This window comes from Vombatus ursinus, unplaced genomic scaffold (genome assembly GCF_900497805.2).
Source record: "Vombatus ursinus unplaced genomic scaffold, bare-nosed wombat genome assembly UNPS02010193.1, whole genome shotgun sequence".
In the NCBI taxonomy this organism is placed as follows: Eukaryota; Metazoa; Chordata; class Mammalia; order Diprotodontia; family Vombatidae; genus Vombatus; species Vombatus ursinus.
Genome location: NW_020949971.1, coordinates 2,432,303 through 2,455,450, shown reverse-complemented (window position 1 = coordinate 2,455,450; position 23,148 = coordinate 2,432,303). Strand labels below are relative to the sequence as shown.

The following is a 23,148-nucleotide window of genomic DNA, read 5'->3' as shown; positions in this document are numbered from 1 at the left end:
TGGAGAAGCTGCCAGCCATGTTGACTTGGCCACCCTGTCTCCGTGCTGAGCTCACCGGAGCTCCACAGGAGTTTGCGGGGCGCTTTGTGTGTGGGTCGGTGCCTCCCCCCCGGGGTTTCCCCCTGGCTCTCCAAGCCGCTGGTGGTGAGATGCTCTCGGCGGGCTCAGCATCCCCAGCCCTGGTGCTACTGCTCTGCCTTCCCGCTGTGTGACCCCGCACACCTCAGAGCAAGCTGACAGATGCGCCCCCCACCCCACCTCCTAATTCACTCAGAGCCAGCAGAAGGGGCAGGAGCGAGGGAACATGGCTGCAGCTCGCGGGGCTTGAGCCGGCTCTGATCCTTTTAAATGAGCGGACCCGGAGGATTCCGCAGCTGCACAGAGACCGAGGCTTCTTCCCGGGGCTTCATCAATTCTACCCTGACGCCTCCGGCCGGGTCTCAACGACACTGCGATGTCACCTTGCTGACCTTGCTGCTGGTGGGCTCCTACAGCCTGTGTCTGGCTCCTTTGTTAGCCGCCTGCGCGGGGAGAAGAAGTAGGTGGCCGCCTCCGGCTTTGGTTTTCTGGGGGGCTTGTTCTGGCCGGGGCCGGTGGGTTTTCTGAGGGTGCTTTAAGGGTTAAGTCGGTGTGGTCCCGGGGCCAGCGAGGGGGGGGGCACGCTCCAGGTGAGGTGCAGCTAGGCTTTTGGAGGGACGGAGTCCTGTGAAGTTTGAGCTGGGCATCCTGGCATGGGCAGGGCCCCTTGATCTAGAGGTCAAGGAGATCTCGAGCCCGTGGAATTCAGCGGGAACCCGGGGCTGCCCGGCCAAAGGGGGTGTCCGCTGGGCTTTAAATCCTGAGGGAGCAGAGGGTAGATAAGTTCTGTGTGTAATTATGTGGGGGGTGGGGGGAGAGAAAAGGGTGTACCTTTAGAATATCGTTAGAAATGGTGTGTGTGAGTGTGTGTGTGTGTGTGAGTGTGTGTGTGTGTGTGTGTGTGTGTGTGTGTGTGTACGGGTGTGTGTGAGAGGCAGACAGACGGACACCCCAGATCACACTCCTTCTCATGCCTGAGATGATAAACCATGAGATGGGGCCATTTCTGCCGATGCTGATGGAGAATCCTCTCTGCTCCCGAGTGGCTCCAAAGCGCGCTGAGCAGAGGAGGGGCTAGGGGCTTTCTCGCGGAGTCAGCTCGAGCCTTTGTTGTGTGCGCCCCTTAGCTGCAGCCTTCAGGACCAGGTCAGGGAGAGCTAGCCAGCCGGCTGGTGCAGAGCAGCAGCCACCTGAGCCTGGGGAGCCTGGATGCTCTAAGGAGATGCCCAGGAGCCCTGGGGAGCTGGAGAGCAAGTGAGGAGGGGGTGTGGGGAGGGCCGGGCAGTGGCAGGAGCCTCCTTCCCTCAGCTGGAGCAGGTGCTTCATGTGCCTGGATTTCAGTAGGGCATTTTCCCTGCTTTGGCACTGGATGGAGCCGGGCATCTGTGCTGGGTGTATAATGGTCGGATCCAAGGGTAACAAACCGGTGAGCCTACCTACAAACAGAAGAGATGGAGGGAAGGCTGGCTTTGCAGCAGCCCTGGAAGGGGCGGTGTCGAGGGTGTGTGTGTGTGTGTGTGTGTGTGTGTGTGTGTGTGTGCGCGCGTGCATGTGTGACACAGACAGTCAGCTTTTCTCAGTGTTTCTCAGACCCGCTGTGGACTTTTGGAGAACCAGGCATTCGCAGCCCACTCTTTGGGTTCAGATAGCTCTTTGTTGCACAACAAGGAATCCATCTGCTTGCAGATTTCTTGGCTCTTAAGTAAAATGCTTTTCAGTTATTTAATAAAAAAAATGTGCTGCTAGGTCACCTGGGATAACGGTCCCAGCATAGGAGAAGGATTTGGAAGTGTTCAGGGATTGTTAGGGACACCATTACTAGCCCAAGTGTGGTTTTAAGGTTCACAAGCCACTCTAACTAACAGTGTGTTGCTTAATACTCCCAGCCACCCTGTGAGCAAGGTGCCAGAGGTACGGTTGTCATCTTTTTACAGATGGGCAAACTGAGGCTTGGGCTGCCTCAGAGGCTGAAAGTCATGTGGCCAGGAAGTGCTGGCATCACCAGTCCCTCGCTGAGCCCCCGAGGGTTTAGAGAATGGCCTTGGTAGGGCTCCTTGGCCCTCAGCAAGCACAGCAGCTTGTCCCTGGGGATCAGTTTCCCCATTTCTTCTTCTGTCTGATTCCTTTTTGTAAAGGCACGCTGGGCATCTGAGGCTAGATTTGAACTCAGACCTTCCCATCTGCAGGCTCAATAATCTGGCCGCTGCCCCCCCAGCTGCCTTTAAGGAAAACAATAGCTCTGAATGTAGGGGGGACCTTGGAGGGCATGGGGCCAAGCCCTGGTTTTCTAGCTGAGGAAGCTAAGGGAGGTGAAGAGGTTGCCTGGGTAGTCTGGGTGTTAAAGGTGGGACTTGAACCCAGGTCTTTGGACTGCAGAACCAGGGCCTCTTCTCCTGCGATTGTGCCTTGTGTCCGTCCCTGGCCCCTGTGGAGAGCCCTCACTCCCATCTGCCGTGCTCACCTGGCTGCCGTTGCTTCTGAGTTCCAGCCTTCTGTCCGTTAGCCTGCTTTGTCTCTGTGTCCACTTCCTTTGCTTTCCTTTGCCTCAATTTGTTACTTGCAGCTCGGGGGCTGCCCCTCCCATTAAGGGCTCAGGTCCTTAGTACAACTGGGGGAAACTGACCCCCCACAAAAGAGGGAATCGGGCCTTTGTCCCCTTCGGGCACACGGGCCCCGCATTCCTGGGGAACATTTTTATAAAACTGAGGGACGGCTTGTGGTAGGGTCTCCTCTTCAAGGGGTGAAGGGGGTCCCTTCTGGGTAGGTGCCCAGTGCTGGAGGCAGAAGATTTACTTCCTCCCTCACAAAAGCTGTGCTTGAAGCGCAAAACACTCCCAAGTGCTCCTGGGCAATCACTTAAACCGTGGACCACTGGGTGGGCTTGCTGGATGGGTGGGCACTCTCCTGGGGGGGAGCATTCTCCCAGGGGGTTGGGAGCACTCCTACATGTCTGGGTAGTCACAAGGCCAGAGCTCCTGGAAAGTTTGCTTGGGCACTGACCCCTCAGCTTCACATGCCTCCCAGCAGTTTCCCCCAAGGGCAGCCTGGGGCTTGAGGCCCAGGCTCAGGCTCACCTAGACAAGCCTGTGTTTTTGCTGACTGTACCTGTGTAGCCGCTGTAGCTGCTGGGGCTAAGGGAGAGAGGGGTGGGAGAAATCCCCTCCCTTCCCCACCCCCTTGCCAGAAGTCAGAGGGAGAGCCAGCCCCAAAGCAGAAGCCACCTTGAAAGAACACACGAGGGCCCTCTCTTTGTGTCTTTATGCCACTCAGGCCCCGGTTATGTGGGTGGTCAAGCATCACCCAAGAGCCTCCAGCCATACGTGTCCTGGGGCAGGGGGCCAGAGCACACGTCCCTGCCCACAGAGCCACAGGACCCATGCCCAGCCCAATGGGGAGCGCTCCATCCCAGCTCCCTTCCCCCACACAGGTCTCCCATGGTTCTTGGAATTCCTCGATGGTCATTTCTTACCAAACAGCGATTTTCCATTGTGTTCTCACACAGGAGCTCATTCGTCCATTCCCCATTCAGTGGGTGTTCCAGTTGTTTGCATTTTTGTTATCCCAAACCTACTGATAGGAGTGTTTATACAGGGGGGACCTTTCTGTCTCTGATCTCCTTGGGGTACACGGCCAGTAGTGGGACACAATCCTTTTACAAGACGGATCTGGAACCTAGGAGGAAGAAAGCCCTGTGCTGGACAATGAGAGATACTCAGACGAGGCCCAGTGCTGCCCATGGGAGCTGCCATCTTGTTGGGGGTGGAGAGGAGATGGGAGCAGAGGCCACATGTCCAGTGGAAGGGAACCCTGCACAGGACTGCCGCCAACAGCGGTCTCTGAATTCAGAGGACATGGAGAATAGACTTTTAGCTCAGCAAGCATTCGGGGTAGATTGGAGTTGGCCTTGAAGGACGACCAGGATTTCAGCAGGTGTAGGTGATGGTTCGAGGGGAATCTGGGCCTTGGGGATGGATCGATCAAAGACATGTTCCATTCCCCGTGTCAGCTGGGAGCTGGCCCCCAATACAATGAACAAGGTTCACCGACCGTGGGACCCTCTCTCTAAGTAATGACCTCCATGGGCTGTGTTCTTCTCCGGGATTTCCCTTGGATACAGTCCATTCACTAAGGCCTACTTGGTACGGCATTGCGTTTACTGGCTGAAGCAATCATTGAGTGCCTACTGTGTGCCAGATTCCCAATCCTCTACAGGTATCCAGGGCAGTAGTAGGATGTCAGCTATGAGACCAGTTTTATTTAACCTGGCATAAAACCCAGAATAGGACTAGGCCTGAGGCCTTTCAGTGAAGGGGTCACCAGATAGCCTCCCTTGTAGTGGTCTTGCCCATTCTAGACTACATATTTTGTGTAGCAGGCAATGGACAGATAAATAGATGGATGCGAGATGCTGCTCAGACCATGTGTTTTGGGACTAGGGCTTCTTTCCTCAGGCTCTACAGATGGTATTGCTTGTGACCACTAGGTGGCGCTGTGGATAGGGGTTGGACTTGGAGTCCAGACGTAACTAGCTGTGTGACCCTGGGCAAGTCACTTTACCTCTGTTGGCCTCAGTTTGCTCATCTGTGATATGGGGGAATAATGTGGAGACAGCCCTTCCCTCCCAGGGTTGTTGTGAGCCTCGACTGAGGTGGTGTTTGTAAAGTGCTTAGCACCCCTTAAAGATCTGTATAAATGCTACCATTGTTCATTGGGGTCAGTACTCCATCACCACCAGGGCTCTGGTCTGGGCGGGCCTGGCTGGCCTCCTGCCTTCGCTCTCACCGGGCATGTACTTGTCTCCTTTGCAGAGGTCTCCCGAGTATGGGGGTCCCTGTTCAGGTCTGGGTGCGGGTCTTGCCGTGTGCGTGTGCCTTGGCTTCTCGTTTCTGGAGCCCACCTCCCTGCTGCTCCCACCCGCCGGGCATCGCCTCTGGGAGGAGGAGGCCCTTTGCTCCCTGCTCCGCTCAGTCCCTCCTTCTGTGCTGGCCTCTCCTCTTGGTGGGCCTCCACTTGAAGGTCAGCAAACCGTTATTATGAGCTCAGTCTGAGCAGGGCACTGAGGCTGTGAGGATGAGGACAGAGAGGCCCTGCCCTCCAGAAGCTTCAACTCTACGGTGCGCCAGAGGCGGAGTCACCAAGCCCCGGGTACAAATCCTGCCTCAGACACTTGCTAGCTGTGTGAACCTGAGCAAGTCACGTAACCAGCTCCCTGCCTCAGTTCCTTCATCTGTACAATGAGGAGGCCAGACTCCTTGACCTGTCGGGTCCCCTCCAGCTTTACGTCTTTGATCCCATGAGTGCCGATGAGTAAATCCCAGGTAATCTGAGGAGGAAAGGCGCACCAGCTACCAGGGTTAGAAAAGCTGGAAGAGCCGGAAGGGACCCAGAGACCATGAAGTCTCACTCTCCCATTTCACAGATGAGGAAACTGAGGCCCAAGGAGAGAGGTGATGTCTTCCTGGAGGTCACATAGATGGAGTCACTCCATGGCAGGGCCTGGATTTGAACCGGCATCTCTGCTGGGCGGGTGTAGACAGTCAGAGGTGATTGCTGGTTTGCTCTGGACTTGGAGTTGGCCCGGGTTCAAATCTCACTTCAGACCCTGGCTGTGTGACAGTGTTCACGTCCCTTAATCTTTGCCTGCCTCAGTGGCGGCCTATAAAATGGGGGTAGTGCTAGCCCTGCCTCCTCCGGCTATCGTGAGGCTCTCTTGGAGGGATGAGGTGAGCCATCCGCTCGTCTCATTTGTCATTACTGAGGTCTCTGCTCGGTCCCCCAGCAGGGAGAGGTTTGGTATCCAGGGCTTGAGGCAGCGTGAGGCTGGGGGGCACGGGGCACTGTCCTGCAGAAGCCCCCCTTTTTCTGTCTCGGCCTGGAGGAGCTGAGCCAGGAACAGGGCCGGGCTCCTCACTCACGTGCCCTGTTAGAAAGCCAGAGGCCATGGAGCAGGTCTGCCTGAGCCCGCCTGGGCCCACCCTTCATCCCACACAGGAGGGGCAGGCCCCCAGGGTCACACCAGCACCAGGAGCTGGGCCTCCTGACTGCCCGCAGATGGTCTTGACGCCAGGCGCGGGATTCCTCGGGCTGGAGAGCTTGCCCTACTTTGTGCTGGCTTCTCTGCACATAGATGCCCTGGGCAGCCGCGGCTTCCAGGGATAGTCATTTACGTTTAGTGTCTGATGGCAGGCAGCGTGGAAAATGCCTCCGTCCAGCCAATGGGAAAGAGTCTCGTCATGTCTGCCACCACCCCGATAAATGCTAGCATTTATTCTCTTTCCTCTTCCTTTTAAATTATTACTTTGATTTTTTTATCCCTCCCCCCATAATTAGACCAAACGAGATAAAAGGTTGGATAGACACCTATAGCAGGGGCCCCTTGTGACTGTTATGAGGTTGTCCATTCTACCTGTCATGTACTGGGGGTCAACCAGAAGGCAGGAGGAGCCTGTGAAATGGGCTGGGCCCTCCATTGCCCACTGGCCCTGCCCTGAGCCACGTCCTCTTAATTGCACTGCTCAGGGGGAGCTGGAGGGACCCTAGAAAGCCGTGTGGCTTGGTGTGACTTTACACACATGTAGATGTTCACATATGTGTGCGCACATGTATAGACATACGTGTACAATTGTGTTTGTATATGTGTGCACACGTTACACATATGCATGTGTGTGCACGTGTGTGCCTGCCTGCCTCCTTCACTCCTCATCACGTGGCATTTCCCCTCATTTTGACGTTGAGGAGACTAGAGCCACGGGGCGTGGAGGACAGAGCCGAGCTGAGGCTGGGAGATCACCGTCTCCCTGTGCCCCAGGCTGGCTGCTGACCCTGGGCAGGGACTTTAACCCCTCAGGGCCACAGCCTCGTACTAAGCCTCCGAGCCCCAGAGGAGGGGCCCCCAAAATCTCCCCTCCTCTGGGATCACTCCAGGGTCTGCTCCCGTCCTCCTCCCTCTGAGAACAAGTGAAGGGAAGGACGGGGACAGAGAGGCTGAAGGTCTTCTTTTCTTGACTTCTCCTCTCCTGAGACACTTCCAGTCTTTCTCTGCTCCTGCCCCCCAACAGCCTTCTCTGAGGCAGACTTTCCCTGAAGGTAGAGGGTCTGCAGCAGGGGCTGGAGGGTGGCACGAAGCAGCCCCCCTCGTGCCTTAAGCCCCTTGGGGTCCTTGCTCTCTGGGCATCCATCAGCGGGGCATCTCGTAGTGTGGGGGGTCCTAGGGCAGTCAGTGTGAGGAGAAGCCAGGCCCTAGGCCTTCGGGGAAGGGCCAAGGGAAAGGCCTCGTTGCCTCCTAGGCCTCGGAGCTGGAGGAGAATGCCCTCCTCATTTTACAGGCAGGGAAACTGAGGCCAAGAGTGTCATTTAGTCAAGGAAGCAGCAGCAGCAAGGATCTGAATGGAGGTCTTCTCCGGCCGAGCCCTGTAGACCCCCGGCAGCCCCTGAGGCAAGAGCCTCTGGGGGTCAGGGGTGACTAGGTGAGGGAAGAGGAAGGAGGAGCAGCTTTTGTCTCCTCCACCGGGAGTCGGAAGGAAGTCGTTGGCGTAGGCCGGGTGAACACGGCGGGACTGTGAGGGTCCTGTGAGGATCAATGCTCGGCCTCCCTGAGGCTGTGCGCCCTGGTGGGCCTGGCTCCCACAGTGCCCCTTGGCTCCCTGTCCTGACCATCCTGACCCTCCCCTCCCCCATCAGGGCCCCTGGGCTCCCTGCGAAAAGCTGGCGGTTCCAGGGCGGCCTTCAGGGCAAATAGGGCTCTGTGAATCCCACGTGTCTGCCCCCCATTTCTTTTTGTGGTTTGTTTTTTTTTTTAGGCAATTGGGGTTAAGTGACTTGCCCAGGGTCACACAGCTAGTAAGTGTCAAGTGTTTGGTCTGAGGCCGGATTTGAACTCAGGTCCTCCTGACTTCAGGGCCGGTGCTCTATCCACTGCGCCACCTACCTGCCCCCGGCCCCCCACTTCTTACGTGCTTTGGGGTCTGCACAACACCTCTGTGAGGTAGATACCGCCAGTAGGAGGGAGGCAGCTGGTGGTGCAATGAAAAGAGCGTTGGCATCAGGATGATCTGAGTTCAAATTCAGCCTCAGACTAACTGGATGACCCTGGGCAAGTCATTTAACCTGTCAGCCTCAGTTTCCTCAACTGTAAAATGGGGATAACAGCATCTGCCTCCCAGGGTTGTTGTGAAGGTCAAATGAAATAATATACTCAAAGTGCTTTGCAAGTCGTATTGCAAGCGGTTAATAAAAATATCTTTTACATGTATGATCTCATTTGAATTGTTTGTTATTGTCTGAGAAGAGCGTCCACAGGCTTCACTGGACAACTGCCCAAGGGGTCCAGGACACACACATGCACATACATGCACACATGTACACGCACATGCACACACACACACACGCACACATGCACGTCAGATGATCTCTGAGGGCTCCGGCAGTACTCTGTCTGTGCCCTGACGAGCCCATTTTCAGCACGGCGGTGCCGCTGTTTGGACACAAGGCCTCTGGCTGTATTTTTGGATTCCTGGTGTGCCGCGGATGCCTCAAAGCCTCTCCTCTTCTTGGCTGACCAGGGCACGTGGCTTGGAAGGGATTTCTGACCTTGCCAGCTCTCCGTGCACGCGCAGGGAGCGTCTTGTCTGTGCAGGAGGTGAGGGACGGCGGCAGGTGCTCCGGGATCCCTCAGCTGGGGCTGGGCTGGGTGGGAAGGTATTTGGAGCAGTTGAGTGGATGGTAGGCCCTCTTCCTCAGCCTGGCTGTCTCTCTTAGCCGAGGGGGAGCCCCGTGGCGTCCCTGCCCCACTGCCCTCCCTCCGTCCTCTGTCCTGGTCATGCTCTCCCCCCAGCCTCAGACTCATCCCACCAGCTGCCGTGGAGAGCCCCAGTCCTGGTTGTGCTTGGCTGCTGCGTCTCATACAGAGTCTGCAAGTACGCAGCTGACCTGTTTTTCTTGGTTTTTCCAGGTGCGCCGAGGAAAAGTGTGTCCCCCAGTCTGGTTGCGGTGCTTAGCACAGGTGAGTGACCGCTTTTGCGTTTTGAATTCCAGGGATTGTTTGGGAGGAGAAATGCCTATTGGTGCTTCCTCCAGTCCATCCGTGGGTGAAATGGATCTGGATTTGCTGCGATCTTTGCCCGCCCACAGGACTTTCCAAGGCCTCCCTGGCATCCTGTTCTGGCCTGTCATTGGACTCACCTTGCCATCTGCCTTAGGGATGGGGCCCAGGGCTCAGGAGGCCGTGCTCTTCTTGAGAAGCACCAGTGCCCCCTCTGCCTCTAGGACAAAACATGGCTCCTCTTTCTGGTATTTAAGCATCTGGAGCCCTTCACAATCCATCTCTTTCTGCAGACGGAGTGTCCATTTCCCAGCTCCAGTTAACCGTGTTCTGGTCAGACTCTTTGGTTGGCTCTTTGTTTCCCATGTGATGCTTTCCATCTCCCATCTCTGGTACTTTGCACAGGCTGTGCCTCATGCCAGGTAGGCTTTCCCTCCTTGCCTGGACCTCTTAGACTCCCATTTCCTTCAAAGTATGATGCAAGTGCCGCCTTCTGTATTGTTATCTTGCCTCCCCCTGCTAAAGTCTCGTTGTATTCACTTACCCACGTGAGTATCCCTGCTTCTCCCCGGCAGGACGTAAGCTCCCGGGGCACAGGCTCTGGGACTTGAGGTGCCGGCGCTTTACATCTGTGGCGCTGAGTTGAAGCAGGGGGAGGGGCTCCCTTCTAGCAGCTGGTGTTGGCTGATCTTAGTTTGCTAGAAGGCACGGTTGTGAGATTCTGTCTGATCATCCTGGGTTACTCACGTGGCCTGGCCTGAAAGTCCTCTGCCTGTGAGCTAGATGACTGACCAGCTGGGCTCGGGAGAGAAGACCTTCCCTAAGGTTTAGCATCTTTGTACAATCGAAAGAGAAGAGAGCGTGCATTTATAGAGCGCCTGCGATGAGCCATGCACTGGGCCAAGTTCTAGGGAGACAAGGAAGCATGGTTACATTCTAATGAGGGAATAGAACACAATGACAGAGATGGGGCTGGGGGCTGTGGTGGAGGGTGGTCAGTGAATGGTAGCGGGGTCCAGACATGGTTGGGAAGTGCCAGGTCTGGCTCTGGACAAGATAAAGAGAAAGCTGGCTTGTGAGAGCCCAGCAGAAAGGGCATGAGGGGCCTGAGGCAGGTAGCGAGGTTTGAAAATGGTTGGGGAGTGTAGAATTGAATAAGATTATGTAATGGGGAAGGGGGAGTTGGAGATATGTCCTTGAAAGTGTGACTGGGGACTTGATTGTTGTGTGTGATGGCTGGGTACGTATGTACTCATTATTAAGAAGGAATCCCTCCTCAGTGCCAAGAGATGTGGGACAGGGCATCTTGGTGATGATCAATCCTGGAGGGACACCCTTAAGGACAGTCGCCTTTCCTTGATGTGCAGAGAAACTATGATTCTCAGGAATTGTATTCTAGGATCTGTTTTTTAAAAATTTAAATGAAAACTAGAAATAAAATAAAACTTGAAAAAAGTTTTATTGCTGCCCTTTTAAATATCAGTGACCTTCAGAATTTCTCTCTTTCCCTTCCTCCCCAGCCGCCTCCTCCCAATGAGCCCTCTCCTTGTAACAAAGGAAACCAGCTAAGAAAAAGCAGCCAGCCCAGCAGTCACATCAGACAGGGATGCGGCATCCTTCCCATAGCGCTTCTCCCTCTCCGTCTTTTCAACGAAACCAAGGGAGGCTTTATAAGTGTTTCTGTGAAGAGAGAAGTTCACTCTTGCTTTGGTAGACAAAGACCACAGTGACAGCTGTAAAATCACTCTCCCAGCCCCCATGGGAACTTCCAGGTCAGGAGTCTGGGGTCATTTGCTGCTTCTCTCCCAGGATTCTAGAGTAACTCTGATGGGTTGGGAGTGGTTTTCTCACACTGTTGCTCATGAGTCCCCACCAGTGGGCTCCCCACTGACTGCCAACCAGACTTAAGTAGCTTTTAGGAAGGGATGTTTACCAAGATGGCATAAGAAGAGAAATACACACCATTGAGGGCAGGGAGGTAGGGAAATGCTCTCCCCTGGTCGCTGGGGAGAGTGGGCTCCAGCTTAGAGAGTGCACGTAATAAAGTGGCAGCCCCTGGCTTCTGGAAACCCTTTTCTCCCCTTGTGCAGTTCTCATGGAGTTCCCCTGGGGTGTGTGTTTGTAGTTGTCTGTGGGCTGAGACCCTCATCCAGTCCTGAAACTCCCTTCCCTTGGTGTGCCTGCTTTGTCTGTGGTGCGTCTCTTAGCTGCTGGAAGAGGCATGCCATCGGCCACTGCTCCTTCGGGACCACTGGTGCCAGTCAGAGGTCCGGCTCTTCTACTCTGCCCACAGAGTTGTTGTTTTCTGGTCAGTAGGTGAGAGGGGAATGTGGCACCCTTCTGGCCTCACTGCTTCCATCCCCCTGCCCTTTCAGGGGCAAGGGGTCTGTCTTCTCAAGGCAAGCCTAACTCCCTTCTGCTGGAATCTAGGCCCAGAGATGTGGCGAATTCTTTCAGCCAATCTTGATCAGTTTCAACATCTTGTTTCATCAGGTAGCTTGAAGACTTTACTCCTCTCTGATTAATTGAGGTCTGTTCATTCTTAGCTTATGCTTTTGACTGATTCATAGGAAGGCCTGGGCCCTGTTCACACTTGTTTATGCCTTTCATTGGTCACTTGGTCACAAGGTGTCCTCGTCTAATAAAGGAATCAGGGCTTGGGGCATCTGGAAACTGGGGCTCTGGCTTAATGAGGGGATGGATGGATGCTTTCAGGCTGCGTCTGCTTGCGATGGGCTCTCCTTCCCAGAGGTGGGTTCTAGCCCAGGGAACGCTAACGGCCCATCTTTGGATTGTTCCCTTTTGAGCTGAATTTCCAAAAGTTGTCCTTCAGCTAAGCAGAATCCGAACCTGTGTGGCGAGGACAGACAGCCTGGGGTGCAGCGAGGGCAGGTATTTTGGGCTTCTGACATCTGAGCTTGGGGCCGACACCGACTAAATAAAGCTGGCGTCCCTGTGGGCTGGCACCGTCTTGGAGATCTGCCTTCCAGGGATACTGTTTGGGAGACGTGCAGTGTCAGAAGCCAGGTGTGGCCCCTCGGAGCCTCAGGAAGGGGAGAACAGGCTGGCTGCCTGGATGTCTCCTCCAGCAGGCTGGTGAGGGGAAGGATGCAAGGTGCTGGAGAGCATTCAGCCTTGTGGGGATTGCTGCTGCCGGGGGGTCCGCAGCTGACGCTGCCTGTGGCCCAAGTCTGCTTCAGTGAGTAAGCTGGGTGAGGGCCAAGGTCCCACTGCCCATAGATGGGAGGTTTTGTTTTCCAAATGGCTGGTTCAGTCTCATTCTTAGTACATTCTGTTTATATCCTACAGGGTCATTCTAGATCAGCTTTTACTTAATAGAGCCTAGCCTCTCTCTGGGCCTCACTTTCCTCCTTTGGAAAATGGCAAGGGCACGGGGACTAGGCTAGGGTCCGAGGGTGGGAGTTTTCCACGTGGAAGGAACCTCCCAGGGGCCATTTAGGCCAGTTCTACAGGTGGGGAAAACAATACTCAGGGAAGCTTTGGGATTTCCTTTGTTAATACAGGTATTCCCTAAGTAGAGTAGGATTTGAACCCTGGCCTTCTGACTCCTGAGCTAGCCCTCTGTCCCTGGCACCTCCCTGCCTCGTCTTCAAGGGTTTCTTCCAAGTCTGTAAGATTCAGGAGACAGCTCTTCTCTGAGGGATGATGTAGGTATTTTTAAAAATAAGGAATTCAGAGAGTTTGGTCCCCACAGACCAAATTAACTTGGATCAGTATTTAAGCACAATGGCCCAACTAAGGAGTTGTTTCTGGAATGCTTCAGAGTTTACTTTTCAAAGCCCTGCATTCAGTCTCTGTCCCCCTCCCCCTCCCTCTCCTCCCCCTCTTCCCCCTCCTACCCCTCCCTCCTCCCCCCTGCCCTGCCTCCTCCCCCCTCCTCTTCCCCCTCCTCCCCCTCCCTCCTCTCCCTCCCTTCTCTTCCTCCTCATCCTCCTCCCTTCTTCTTCCTCTTTTTCTTCCCCATTCTTAGCGTCCTCCCCATCACTCATTTCAGCCCAAGCCCGCCATTGGCCCAAAGAGCAGGCCCAGTCTGCTGCAGGGGGAAGTACAGAGTGGGGGTGGGGTGGCCTGCTGACACGGGGGCTTTGAGTGAGTAGGGGTGGGTTTGGTTTGTGCCGTGAGTGTGGCACCAGATTGTGAGGGAGCCTCTACCTCTCTTCCTGGCTCGGCCTCCTTCTGGGTTGTCTCAGGGTTGGCACCTCTGTCCTCTGACATTCACTTGTATCACTATTAACAAAGGACAGAACTGGACGGATGGGATTTCACCTTCCGCAGCCACAGAGGACTCTCCTGGCTCTTGGCCCTGGGCCTCCCTCTTAGACTTTGGCCTTGGCAGTGGTGGGCAGGTGAGAAGAGGCCCCATAGTTCTCAGCGGTGCGAGCGTTCATCCGGGGACCAGTAGGTTAACGGCCTTGCTGAGGAAGGAGGAACTGAGTAGGTCAATATTGACATTCTTGCCCTAAAGGAAAAAGGAGGTGCCGCTACCCGGAGAGGGGACAGAGGAGGAGGCAGAGCCCGTTTCACTGTGTACTCAAAGGCCACAAGACCCAGGATTTTAGAGCATGGCGCAGCGGGGCAGGAAGGAAAGGCCTTTACATACCCTACATGACTATATAAACCTGGGAGTGGGGGCTGGTGTACGCGTGATGCGCTCCACAGTTTACTCTCCATCACTCCCTTAAGTCTGGACAGCCAGAGTGGTCTCACCAGGCACTCAGTGCCCGTCCTGACCACCAGGGAGGTCCCCGAAGCTCGCCCATGACCTCCTGGTGCAGAGGCCTCTGGGGCCGAGAACATTCCCAAAGGGCTCAGACCCCTGCCAGCATCAGGGCAGGGGCATTTACCACCGTGTAAGAAGCTCAGGAGAAGGTGGATGGGACAGGGGAAGGGAGAAGGGCATGAGCTGAAGGAGGCGGAGGAGGAGGAGGAGGAATGAGGAGAAGGCCAGAGGGGGTATTTTTAGAGGATGAGCTGAAGAAGATTGAAGGGGGTTGCAGGGCAATGCTGGAGCCAGCTCAGCCAGCTGGTAAATGTTCAGGGTGAGTATTTATGGTTTTGTTGGCTGTCCAGAGTTAAGGAAGTGATGGAGAAACTCTTAGTGACAGAGAGTAAACTGTGAAGTGTATTGCGTACGCCAGCCCCACCCCCAGGTTTATATAGTAACTTAGAGTATTTAAAGGTAGAGCAGGTATGAAAGATGGGGAAACTGAGCCTCACGGAAGGGAGGGATTTGCCCAAGTCACGTGGCTAGTGAGCGTCAGAGCAGGGTTGAAATCCAAGCTTCCTGATGCCAGTCCCAATATTCATACACTTTACCAGGCTGCTTCTGTGTGTGTGTGTCTCTGTGTGTGTCTCTGTGTATGTCTCTGTGTGTGTCTCTGTGTGTCTGTGATGCATGTTCCTTTAAACCAAGATCCCCTAGCTGACTCCAAATCCTCCATCCTTCAGGATTGCTCTGGTAGAGAAGGCTGGTATTTACCTTCTTTGTCAGAGGCATGCAGGTGAAAGAAGACATTCATTTTGGATTGGGGGTGGGGTGTCCCTGGCTTGCCTTTTGGTGTGGTTGAACGGGCAGTCTCGGCTCCGTTCGGAAGGATCGGGGCGTTTTCTAGAGATTTGGCTACCTCTAATCTGGTGGCAGAACCTGAGTAACTCGTTTAAGATGTTCGCCCTTGCAATGCTCGGGCGCTTCTGGCTTTGTAAGATTTTGGGAGCTGGTACCTGGACAGGAAAGTAATTCCCTCATGGATTGACCAGTAAGCGCAAAGCCTCGTTGACAAATCACAGATCAATTTAATTGATTCTTCTACCTGTTTTTTGCTGGTCAGTAAACTAAAGCCGTCATTCTCTGCTCCAGCCCCGCCAAGGGACACTGGATTTGACATGTAATGGCAGCCCTGTGACCTTGGGCAAGTCCCTTGTCCATCCTAGGCCTCAGTTTCCCTCTCTGTCAGACCAGGGGGTGGCCTTGTTGGCCTCTGCAGTCCCTCCCCGCTCTGCCTGGGGTCCTGACTGAGGTCATGGATGACCCAGATTTCCAACCACGTGGGCTCATTTTCCTTGCCCTCATTTTCTGACGCTGCTTTCCCTGAGCTTGGCTGCTTCCACCAGGTGGCAGATGGCGTTTGGGAAAGCCCAGGGATCTCCTGAAAAATGCTTTGCCTATTTTCCACCTCTCCTGCACATGGAAATGTTGGCGCACACGTGGCTGCTCCTTCCAGAGGAGCCCCTTCTCGCCAGCATCGACGATCTGTGCCCGCTGCTGCTGCCTGGCCGTCAGCGAGCGGTCTGCACGTGGCCACAAAGAGCCCTTTCATTAAGGCTTGTATAGATGAGGGAGTGCATGCATGAGGGTGACTTCTGTGACTTCCGTGAGGGTGAGGAACACTGGGTCTGGCGTCTGAGGCCTTGGAACCAAAGCCTAGCGCCGCTCCTTGGTGACCCTGGCTCAGCCCGTGCCTGACTGCACTTCCTCCGCCATCTGGAAAGTGGGTGGCTCGGCCTCTGTGGTTCAGCTCTAGGACCCTGCTTCTGACCACTCTCTGCTCTTGGCCGTGTTTGCCCACCAGGACCGCTGCCCGCTCCAGTGGGTTGGATCAGAACACACAGGCCATGCATCGCTTGGGTGCTAGCTAGGCCCAGCCTGGAGATGGGAGGAGGGGGCCGATGGGAGGACGTTCTGAGAGAACGTGGTGCTGCCTGGGCAGGAAGCAGAGGCCATCACCGTCCTCACTCCCTTCCCTTCCCTTCATTCTTCTTCATTCTAGCCTGAGTGATCCTGGATGACGGGGACTCGACATTCCTTATGGGCAGAGACCCTTGTGTAACCTCAGGGCCTTTCACCAACATTGGAGAGATTAGGCTGGCAAACCGTGTTTGGAAGGTTATTTATTCTCACGGACAGATGCTGTGTGTCTTGGGTGGTTTTAAGCTTGACCAGACTTGAGGGAGCACAGACCATTCCTCAGGCCTCCTCCACATCCTTTCTTTCCCTCTGTCCTCCCAGAAAGCCCATTTCTTGCCCCTCTGCAGATCCTGCTTCCCCCAGCTGTTCGTGGAATGTGCCTCCCGGAGCTGTCTTCCTATCGTGTGGATTGTGTGGATGTCATCGGCCCACAGTCCGGCGGTCCTTCCTAGGGACTGGCAAACGGGGTCCAATCGGGGAATTGCCCGGCGGAGGGAGGGATGGCCCTTTCATGTGTCTAGGATGGAAGCATCTGGCTCCCGGAGGGCAAAAGTCCTTTTCTCTTCGGCCGCTCCGAAGCCTGGTGACTGGATCTGGCCCGTTATTGGCTGGTATTTATACACACAGCTGGCGTGACCGCCCCCTTCTTCCTCCTCCTCCCCAAGAGCCTCCCTAATGAGCCCCACAACGGAGCAGGCTTCACAGTGTGATGTAATCCAGCGGTCGGGGGCCAAACAGCCCAGAGGAGCTTGGGGTGGGAGAACGAGTGTCCCGCCGGGGCGACATCTGGGTTAGGAAGCAGCTGTGGGAAGCGTCGCCCGGTGCCGTCCCGGGGGCTTTGCTGGCTTGGCCTTCTCCAGAGCAGGCTCGCACAGGTGGCAGGGGATGGTCCCCGGGAGCTGCCGCTCGCCCACATCTGCCAGAAGACATGCTCCTCTTGCCCAGATTTTCCTTGTCCAACATGCATGTGCGTCTGACAACCAAGGGCTTGCTGCGGAATCTCCGGCTCCCGTCGGGGTTCAGGAAGAGCGCCTTGATTTTCCATGAAGGTTGGTGCCTCTGAGCTTGCCGGCTTTGGTTCATGGGGTGGCTAGCCGGTGTGCTCGTCAGGGAAGGCTCTGAGCTGGGGACAGATGGAGGGGGACGGTGTTCAGGGGACTGAGGCTTCGCTGATTCATGGCCGCGGAGGGCTGCTCGAGGCTCTCCTTGGCCAGGCAAGGGGGTCTGGGCTGTGTCCTCTGCCCCCGTGGCTGGGCCTCTTGCCTGCTGGCCCGTCCTAGCCCCACGCCCCTTCTCCTCTCCCGTGCTTCCCCACAGGGCCTGGAGACCAGGAGCGGTAGTCTTGTTTTGCTTGGCGCAGAGGGAGGAGGGCTGGAGGATTCCTCCCTGCCCTCAGATGACAGTGAGATGCCTTTTCTCCCTGGGGCTCAGCAGTCTCTCAAAGAGAGACGTCGCCCGCAGACTCTGGCATGGCCAAATTCTGCTTCTTTCCATCTGTGTTCCATTTAGCCTGTGCTGGAGACGGCATCCAATGTAATGTGTTTTGCAGGCTGCAGATCGCCAGCAGAGCTCCTTGCTTAAGACCCAGGGGCCCCATGCCCTTATTGAAGAGGGCTGGAATAACTGGCAAATCAGGCGTCTCTCGTCGGTGTGTTTTGGACGCGCATTGTCATGGTCCCAGGACTGACCGGAGCCTGCCCCACAGCCCTGATCGCACACAGGAATCCTTCCTCTCCTGTGGACGGATCCTCCCTGGGGCCTACTTTGTTTTTCTCTGGCTGAGCTCCGTCCGCAGGGACGTTTCTGGCTTACGCTGCTATACTTCTGGAGTAGGTTTTTTCTCTGGGCCTGCTTCTCCCAACTACCCCTGACCTCTCCAGCCCTGGGCCTCGTTTTGTCCGAGCTTGGGCACAAATGTGAGGCTAGCTGACCGCCCTCGTCTCTCCCTGTAACCGGGTGTGGCTGGCAGGCAGACTTGCCTCTCCTGGCTTAAAATGCAGGACTGGCTCACCTTGAGTAACCACGTCCAAGCTCGATGACCTTTGACATCAGGGAGTCATGGAGACTGACCTCAACCCCCAGCCGTAACAACCTCCTTTCCTCAGGCTTCTGGCAGTACCGGCTCCCTCCCTCCCTGGTCCCTGGCAATGCTTCTGATTTCTTGAGTGTATGTACAGACATTTGGGGGAAGGGGCGCTCACCTGCCTGCAGTTATGATCATCAGTTTTCCTGGACTTTGCCATCCTTCAGACAAAGGAGCTGGGGTCCAGGATGGCTCAGAGGAGACAGTGGGAGATTGAGAGATGAAAGCCCTTCTCTGGGTCCCTCCTCAGTGCCCCTTAGATTGTCCGCTGGCCTGGAAGCTTCTGCCTTGGGCCGGGCGGGGCCCACACCCTGTTCAGAGGGGTGCAGCTGGGCTCCAACACAAGGAGTGCTGCAGCGGGAGTCACAGGGCCTGGGTTTGAATGATGGCAGTGCCAGGAGGAGACTCACTCCATGATGGCAAAGAGGACTTTCTCTGACTATGGAGAAGCTCCCATTTCCAGAAGCAAGGAAGAAGCCTTCCGTAAGACCCCCAGCACCGTGGCCTGGCCCCCGTTGAGGCTCCCTAGGAACATGCTTAGGGTTGGCCATTTCCTGCACCCTGGCCTCCCATGTTCCTCAGGTGTAGCTGAATGAGTCGGGAAAAAGGGCCCCTGGGCCCCTGCCCAGCTGGCGGGACGGGGGCACCTCTCTGCTGCCTAGACTCAGGCAGCTCCTGCTCCATTTGGAAATGGAGGGAGGAGGGATCGGGCTTTGTGGAGAAAGTCTTAGGCAGATTTCCTGTCTGCAGGCCCCTTCTGACCCTGAAATGGCCTGACCCCAGGTGTGGCACCAGCCTCCTACCCAGGAGGCTCTGGGACCTCGGAGGCCAGCAGTCTTCCCTCTGGGGGAGGGGACTTGCCCAAGGCCCTTGGGGGGCAGAGCAGCCAGGGTGAGATTTGAGCTGTGTCCCTGGCTGCCTCCCTCACACCCGTGCTGATGGGTGCTCTAGGCCTCTAGAGATTCTTGAATTTGGGCATAGGTTTCCGTTCCATTGGCCACTACTCGAGTGCAGGCTCCATGCCTCCGACAGATGCTGGAGATCTTATCCCAACAAGCTCTCTCAAAGCAAGCTCGTGTTGTGCTGGGTCCCCTTCCTGGCCCCCCACTGACTGCTCCCCTAGGCCCAGATTCCTCACGGTGATGGCCAAGACCTGAAACAGTCTGGCATCTTCCCTTCCCACCCTTATCTCTTACCCAGATTGAGTCTTCACTCTCACCTGCAGCCAGGGCCATGCCCCGGCCAGCCACTGCCCCTGGTGTCCACTAGGGAAACCCTTCTCCCATCACTGCCTGTCAGAATCCTACTTCTCCTTTAAGATTTGGCCAAACTGCTAGGGAGAGAGAAGTGCAGCTGTCCTTGCCTTCTATCCGCCTTACACACGTGGGTAAATACATAGTGAGGGGACATGATCTGGAGGAAGGTCCAAGGGAGAGACAGAAGAGGAGGCCAGAGAGGCCAGAGGAGAATCAGGAGAGAGAAGCCAGTGTCCAGGAGGAGAGAGGGATCAGGAACGTCGAAGGCTGCAGAGGGAAAGGGGTCACGGGGGATGAGGACTGAGAAGAGTCCTGGATTTCTCAGAGATTGTTGGTGCTTGGAGAGGGTAGTTTCAGCCAGACCGTGGGGGTGGGCGGGGTTCAGGAGAGGCTCTGGGGGATCGAAGTGTGGACAGTCTTTTCTAGGGTTTGGCTGTGAAGGGAAGGAGTGACATCGGAGCGAGGTGTGGGGAGGGTCGGTGAGGCCCTCTCTTCAGCGCTGGGTCCAGGGGCCGAATCCTCACCTCCCGTGCTGGACCCTGCTCTGCTCCAGTGGGCAGTTTCTCCCTGGAGGGCCTGTAAGCCATGCCTGCCCCATTGGGCTGCAGTGACCTCTGAAGGCATGTATTCTTCCATTCAGAAAATACCAGGGGGGCTTGTGGGGAAGGCGAAGGAGACTGTCCCTTAAGTGAATGGCCCATTTTCTCCCTCTACGCCTGCTGGGCTGTTAAAGACTATTCTCTGCAGAGAAGGGCTTTGGCGGAAGGCTGTCCATCCCTCCATGCATCCCTGAGCAGATGGCACAAGTAGCCCGCCCGATCCCCCCTGTGGGGACAGGAGCAGGAGAACATGTTGGGGACAACCTGTCCCAAGATCCCCCCAGTCCAGTAGACACCGAGTGCAGCAGGCTGTGTGTGAGACTGCAGATGGAGCTGGGGTTCTCAGGGTGGGCCCCTCTACTTGTGGGGTACCAGAACCCTCCCCGCTGACCCCTCCCTTACAAGGAAATCCCACATGCAAACACACACATATACCTGTACTGGTTTTCTTATTTTACGGTTGAGGAAACTGAGGCTTAGGGAAACGATGCCAGTTGCCTACCATCGTAGTTTGTAAATGACAGAGCCCAGAACCTCAACACAGGGCTGAGTGACTCCAAGCCCGACGCTTTTTTTCCCTGGATGCTATATTCCTGAACCCATTTCCCAGTTGGGGATCCCTGACCCCCACCCCAGGGCCTCTGCCCTCTGGCCAGCTTCATCCCTACTACGTTCTAACCCCTGAGCTCAGCAGCCCCAGCTGGGCAGAAGCGTGTGCTGAGGGAGGGCCAGGAGCAAGGCTGCTGGGGGCAGGGAGGTGCCTTCATTCTGACCAGCACCTGTCTGGGCACTGGCATCAGCCCGGGGCTTGGGAGGGCATCCGCCTGTTGCCCTCCCTCCTCCCCTCCTGCTCAGGTCAGCCTTGGAGGCCAGCTTATTATTTTTGTGACGAACCTGAGAAAAATGAACAAAGGGGAACGTGGTTATTGTTGCCCAGCCCAAACATGGGGCATTGCCAAAGTAACAGCCAGCAGGCGTGAGGAACCAAGCATGAATAAATAAAGCCGGTGGCTGCCTGAGTCTGTGCCACCCTTCCTGGGCCCTGAGGGAGCCTCGGGCATTGAAGGGCATGCCCTCTGAAGCCTTTGGATAAGGTCATTGCTCACTCTGAGACTTAGACAAAGCAGGGCTCTGCTGAGGGTGGGGCAGCAGAGAGAGGGTTACATTGGGAGCCAGGAAGACCTGGGTTCAAATCTACCTCACTGGCTTCTTAGTGGGGTCGCCTAGAGCAAGTTACCGAACTGCTCCCAGCCTCTGTTTCCTCATCTGTAAAGTGGGTACAATGATAGCACTTACTTCATAGGGTTCAAATGAGATAACATGTAAAGCACTTTGTAAACCTTAAAGCGCTGTATAAATGCTAGAGATCATGATTGTTATTACTACTGTTTCCTGTGTGAGCAAGGCAAGTCCCTTCAAAGTCACCACCCTCCAGGGGATTGGACTGGAGGCCGCTGAGGTCCCTTCCAGCTTGTAGTGCATTCCCATGCCTTGGGGGTCCCACCACACACATGTGTGCACACACACACACACAGGTTGCTCTAAATATTTTGGCGTATTTATATGGCGCCTTTCTACCTGTGGGCTCCTGGTATCTGCTGAGCAGTGGGATCCCTGGGGCCAAGGGTACGGATGTTTTAGCTGCCTTTTTAGCATAACACCACATTGCTTTTCAGAATCATCGTACCTGTTCAAAACAACAAAAGTTTTGTGAGATATTTTAATTTGCATTTCTCTTATTTTCAGTGATTTGGAGCAATTTTTCACGTTGTCAATAGTTTGTAGTTATTCTTTTGAAAACAGTTCGTATCTTTTGACCACATCTATTGAAGGATGGCTCTTGGTCTTGTATTTGTGTGACTTTCCTGCTATCTTAGATATTAAACCCTTATCAAAGATATTTGATATGGAAATTCCTCCTCCCCATCAACATCTTCCCTTCTTATCTTAGCTGCATTGATTTTGTTTGCACAAAAGCTTTTCCATTTCATGCCATTGAAAATGTCTCTTTTACCTTTTATGATCACTTGAGCTGTGAAAGATACCTGGCTGTGTCATCCTCCTCCTCCTTCTCCCCCTTCTTCAATAGTGTAATGCTTAATATTCCAGTCATGTGTCTATTCTAGGCTTATTATAATATATTGGTCTAAACCTAAATTCTGTCAAATTGTTTCCCAGTTTCCCCATTTCCCACTCAAAGAGACAGTTCTTCTCCCAAGTAATCTACATTCTTTAGTTTATCAAATATGAGATTATTGAATTTATTCATTACTGAGTCTACTCAGCTAATTTATTTTTGTACTGCTTTATAATATGATTTAGGTCTGATCATTCCTATTTGTTTCATTTTTTGAGATTCTAGAACTTATTTTCCTCCAAATGAGGTTTTTTTTTTTTTTGTTATTTTGCCTAGCTCAATGAAAGTATTCCTTTATAATTTGCTAGTGCACTAAATCTGTAAATTAACTTTAGGTAGCTTCATCATTTTTATTCTGTTGGCACAGCCCAACCATAAGCAATGAATGTCCCTCCAATTATGTATACCATTTTTAATGTGTTTACAGGGTGTCATATTTCTGTTTATGTAAGTTTTGAAACTGACTCCCAGATACTTTATGTATTGTGTAAGTATTTTGAATTGGACTTTCCTTTCTATTATTTCCTCCTCTAATTTATTACTGCTTCAAAGAAATGCTCTTGATTTTTGTGGACTTATTTTGTGTCTAGCTATTTTATTGAAACTATCAATTGTCTCTCTTTGATGGTTCTTTGCCATTTTTAAATTAAACCATGTCATCAGGAAATTAGGGGCAATTGTGTTTCCTCTTTGCTACTGTTTATGCCATTAATTTTTTCCCTCTGGTCTTATTGTTCTAATTGACATTCTAGAATTATGTCAAATAACATTTGCTTTACTTGGTTTACTTAGAAAGCCTCTTATTTCCCTATTATAAATAATATTAGCTTTAGGTTTTAGATATATACTTTTTATTATATTAAAAATAGCTTTTCTGTGACTATGCTTTGTAGGGTTTTTAGCATAAATGAGTGTTGTACTTTATTAGAGGCATTTTCTACATTTATTGATGTAATCATGAGGTTTGGGGTATTGTTTTGAATATGATAATTTCTATTGTTTTTCTGATGCTGAACTGTCCCTGTATCCCTGATATAAATTCTATTTGGTCATAGCAAATGCTTTTTTGAATATATTATTGCAGTTTTAGGCTAGGATTTTATTTTTTAAAATTTTCATCAATTTTCATTATCACCTTTTTACTGATATGGGTATTATTGACTATTTTTATCTCATAAAATGAGTTTTGTAGGATATTTTCTTTTTCAGTTTTTTGGTCAATTGTGTACCATAAGTATTAACTGCTTTT

General features: G+C 53.8%; 1 protein-coding gene across 7 annotated transcripts in view; it reads left to right on the top strand.

Moving 5' to 3' along the window:
- The window catches only part of MTUS1 (microtubule associated scaffold protein 1), a 128,190-nt gene that overhangs the window by 63,596 nt on the left and 41,446 nt on the right, over positions 1–23,148 (top strand). For 5 of the 7 annotated variants that reach the window (XM_027853636.1, XM_027853637.1, XM_027853638.1 and 2 more), the window contains exon 4: positions 9,029–9,079. The exons of 1 other annotated variant lie outside the window; for it this stretch is intronic. In XM_027853636.1, the coding sequence (XP_027709437.1) occupies positions 9,029–9,079 (51 nt within the window). Of the gene's footprint in view, positions 1–9,028; positions 9,080–16,515; positions 16,874–23,148 lie in introns of those variants that run through there. One more of the 7 variants, XM_027853642.1, reaches the window with a different exon arrangement.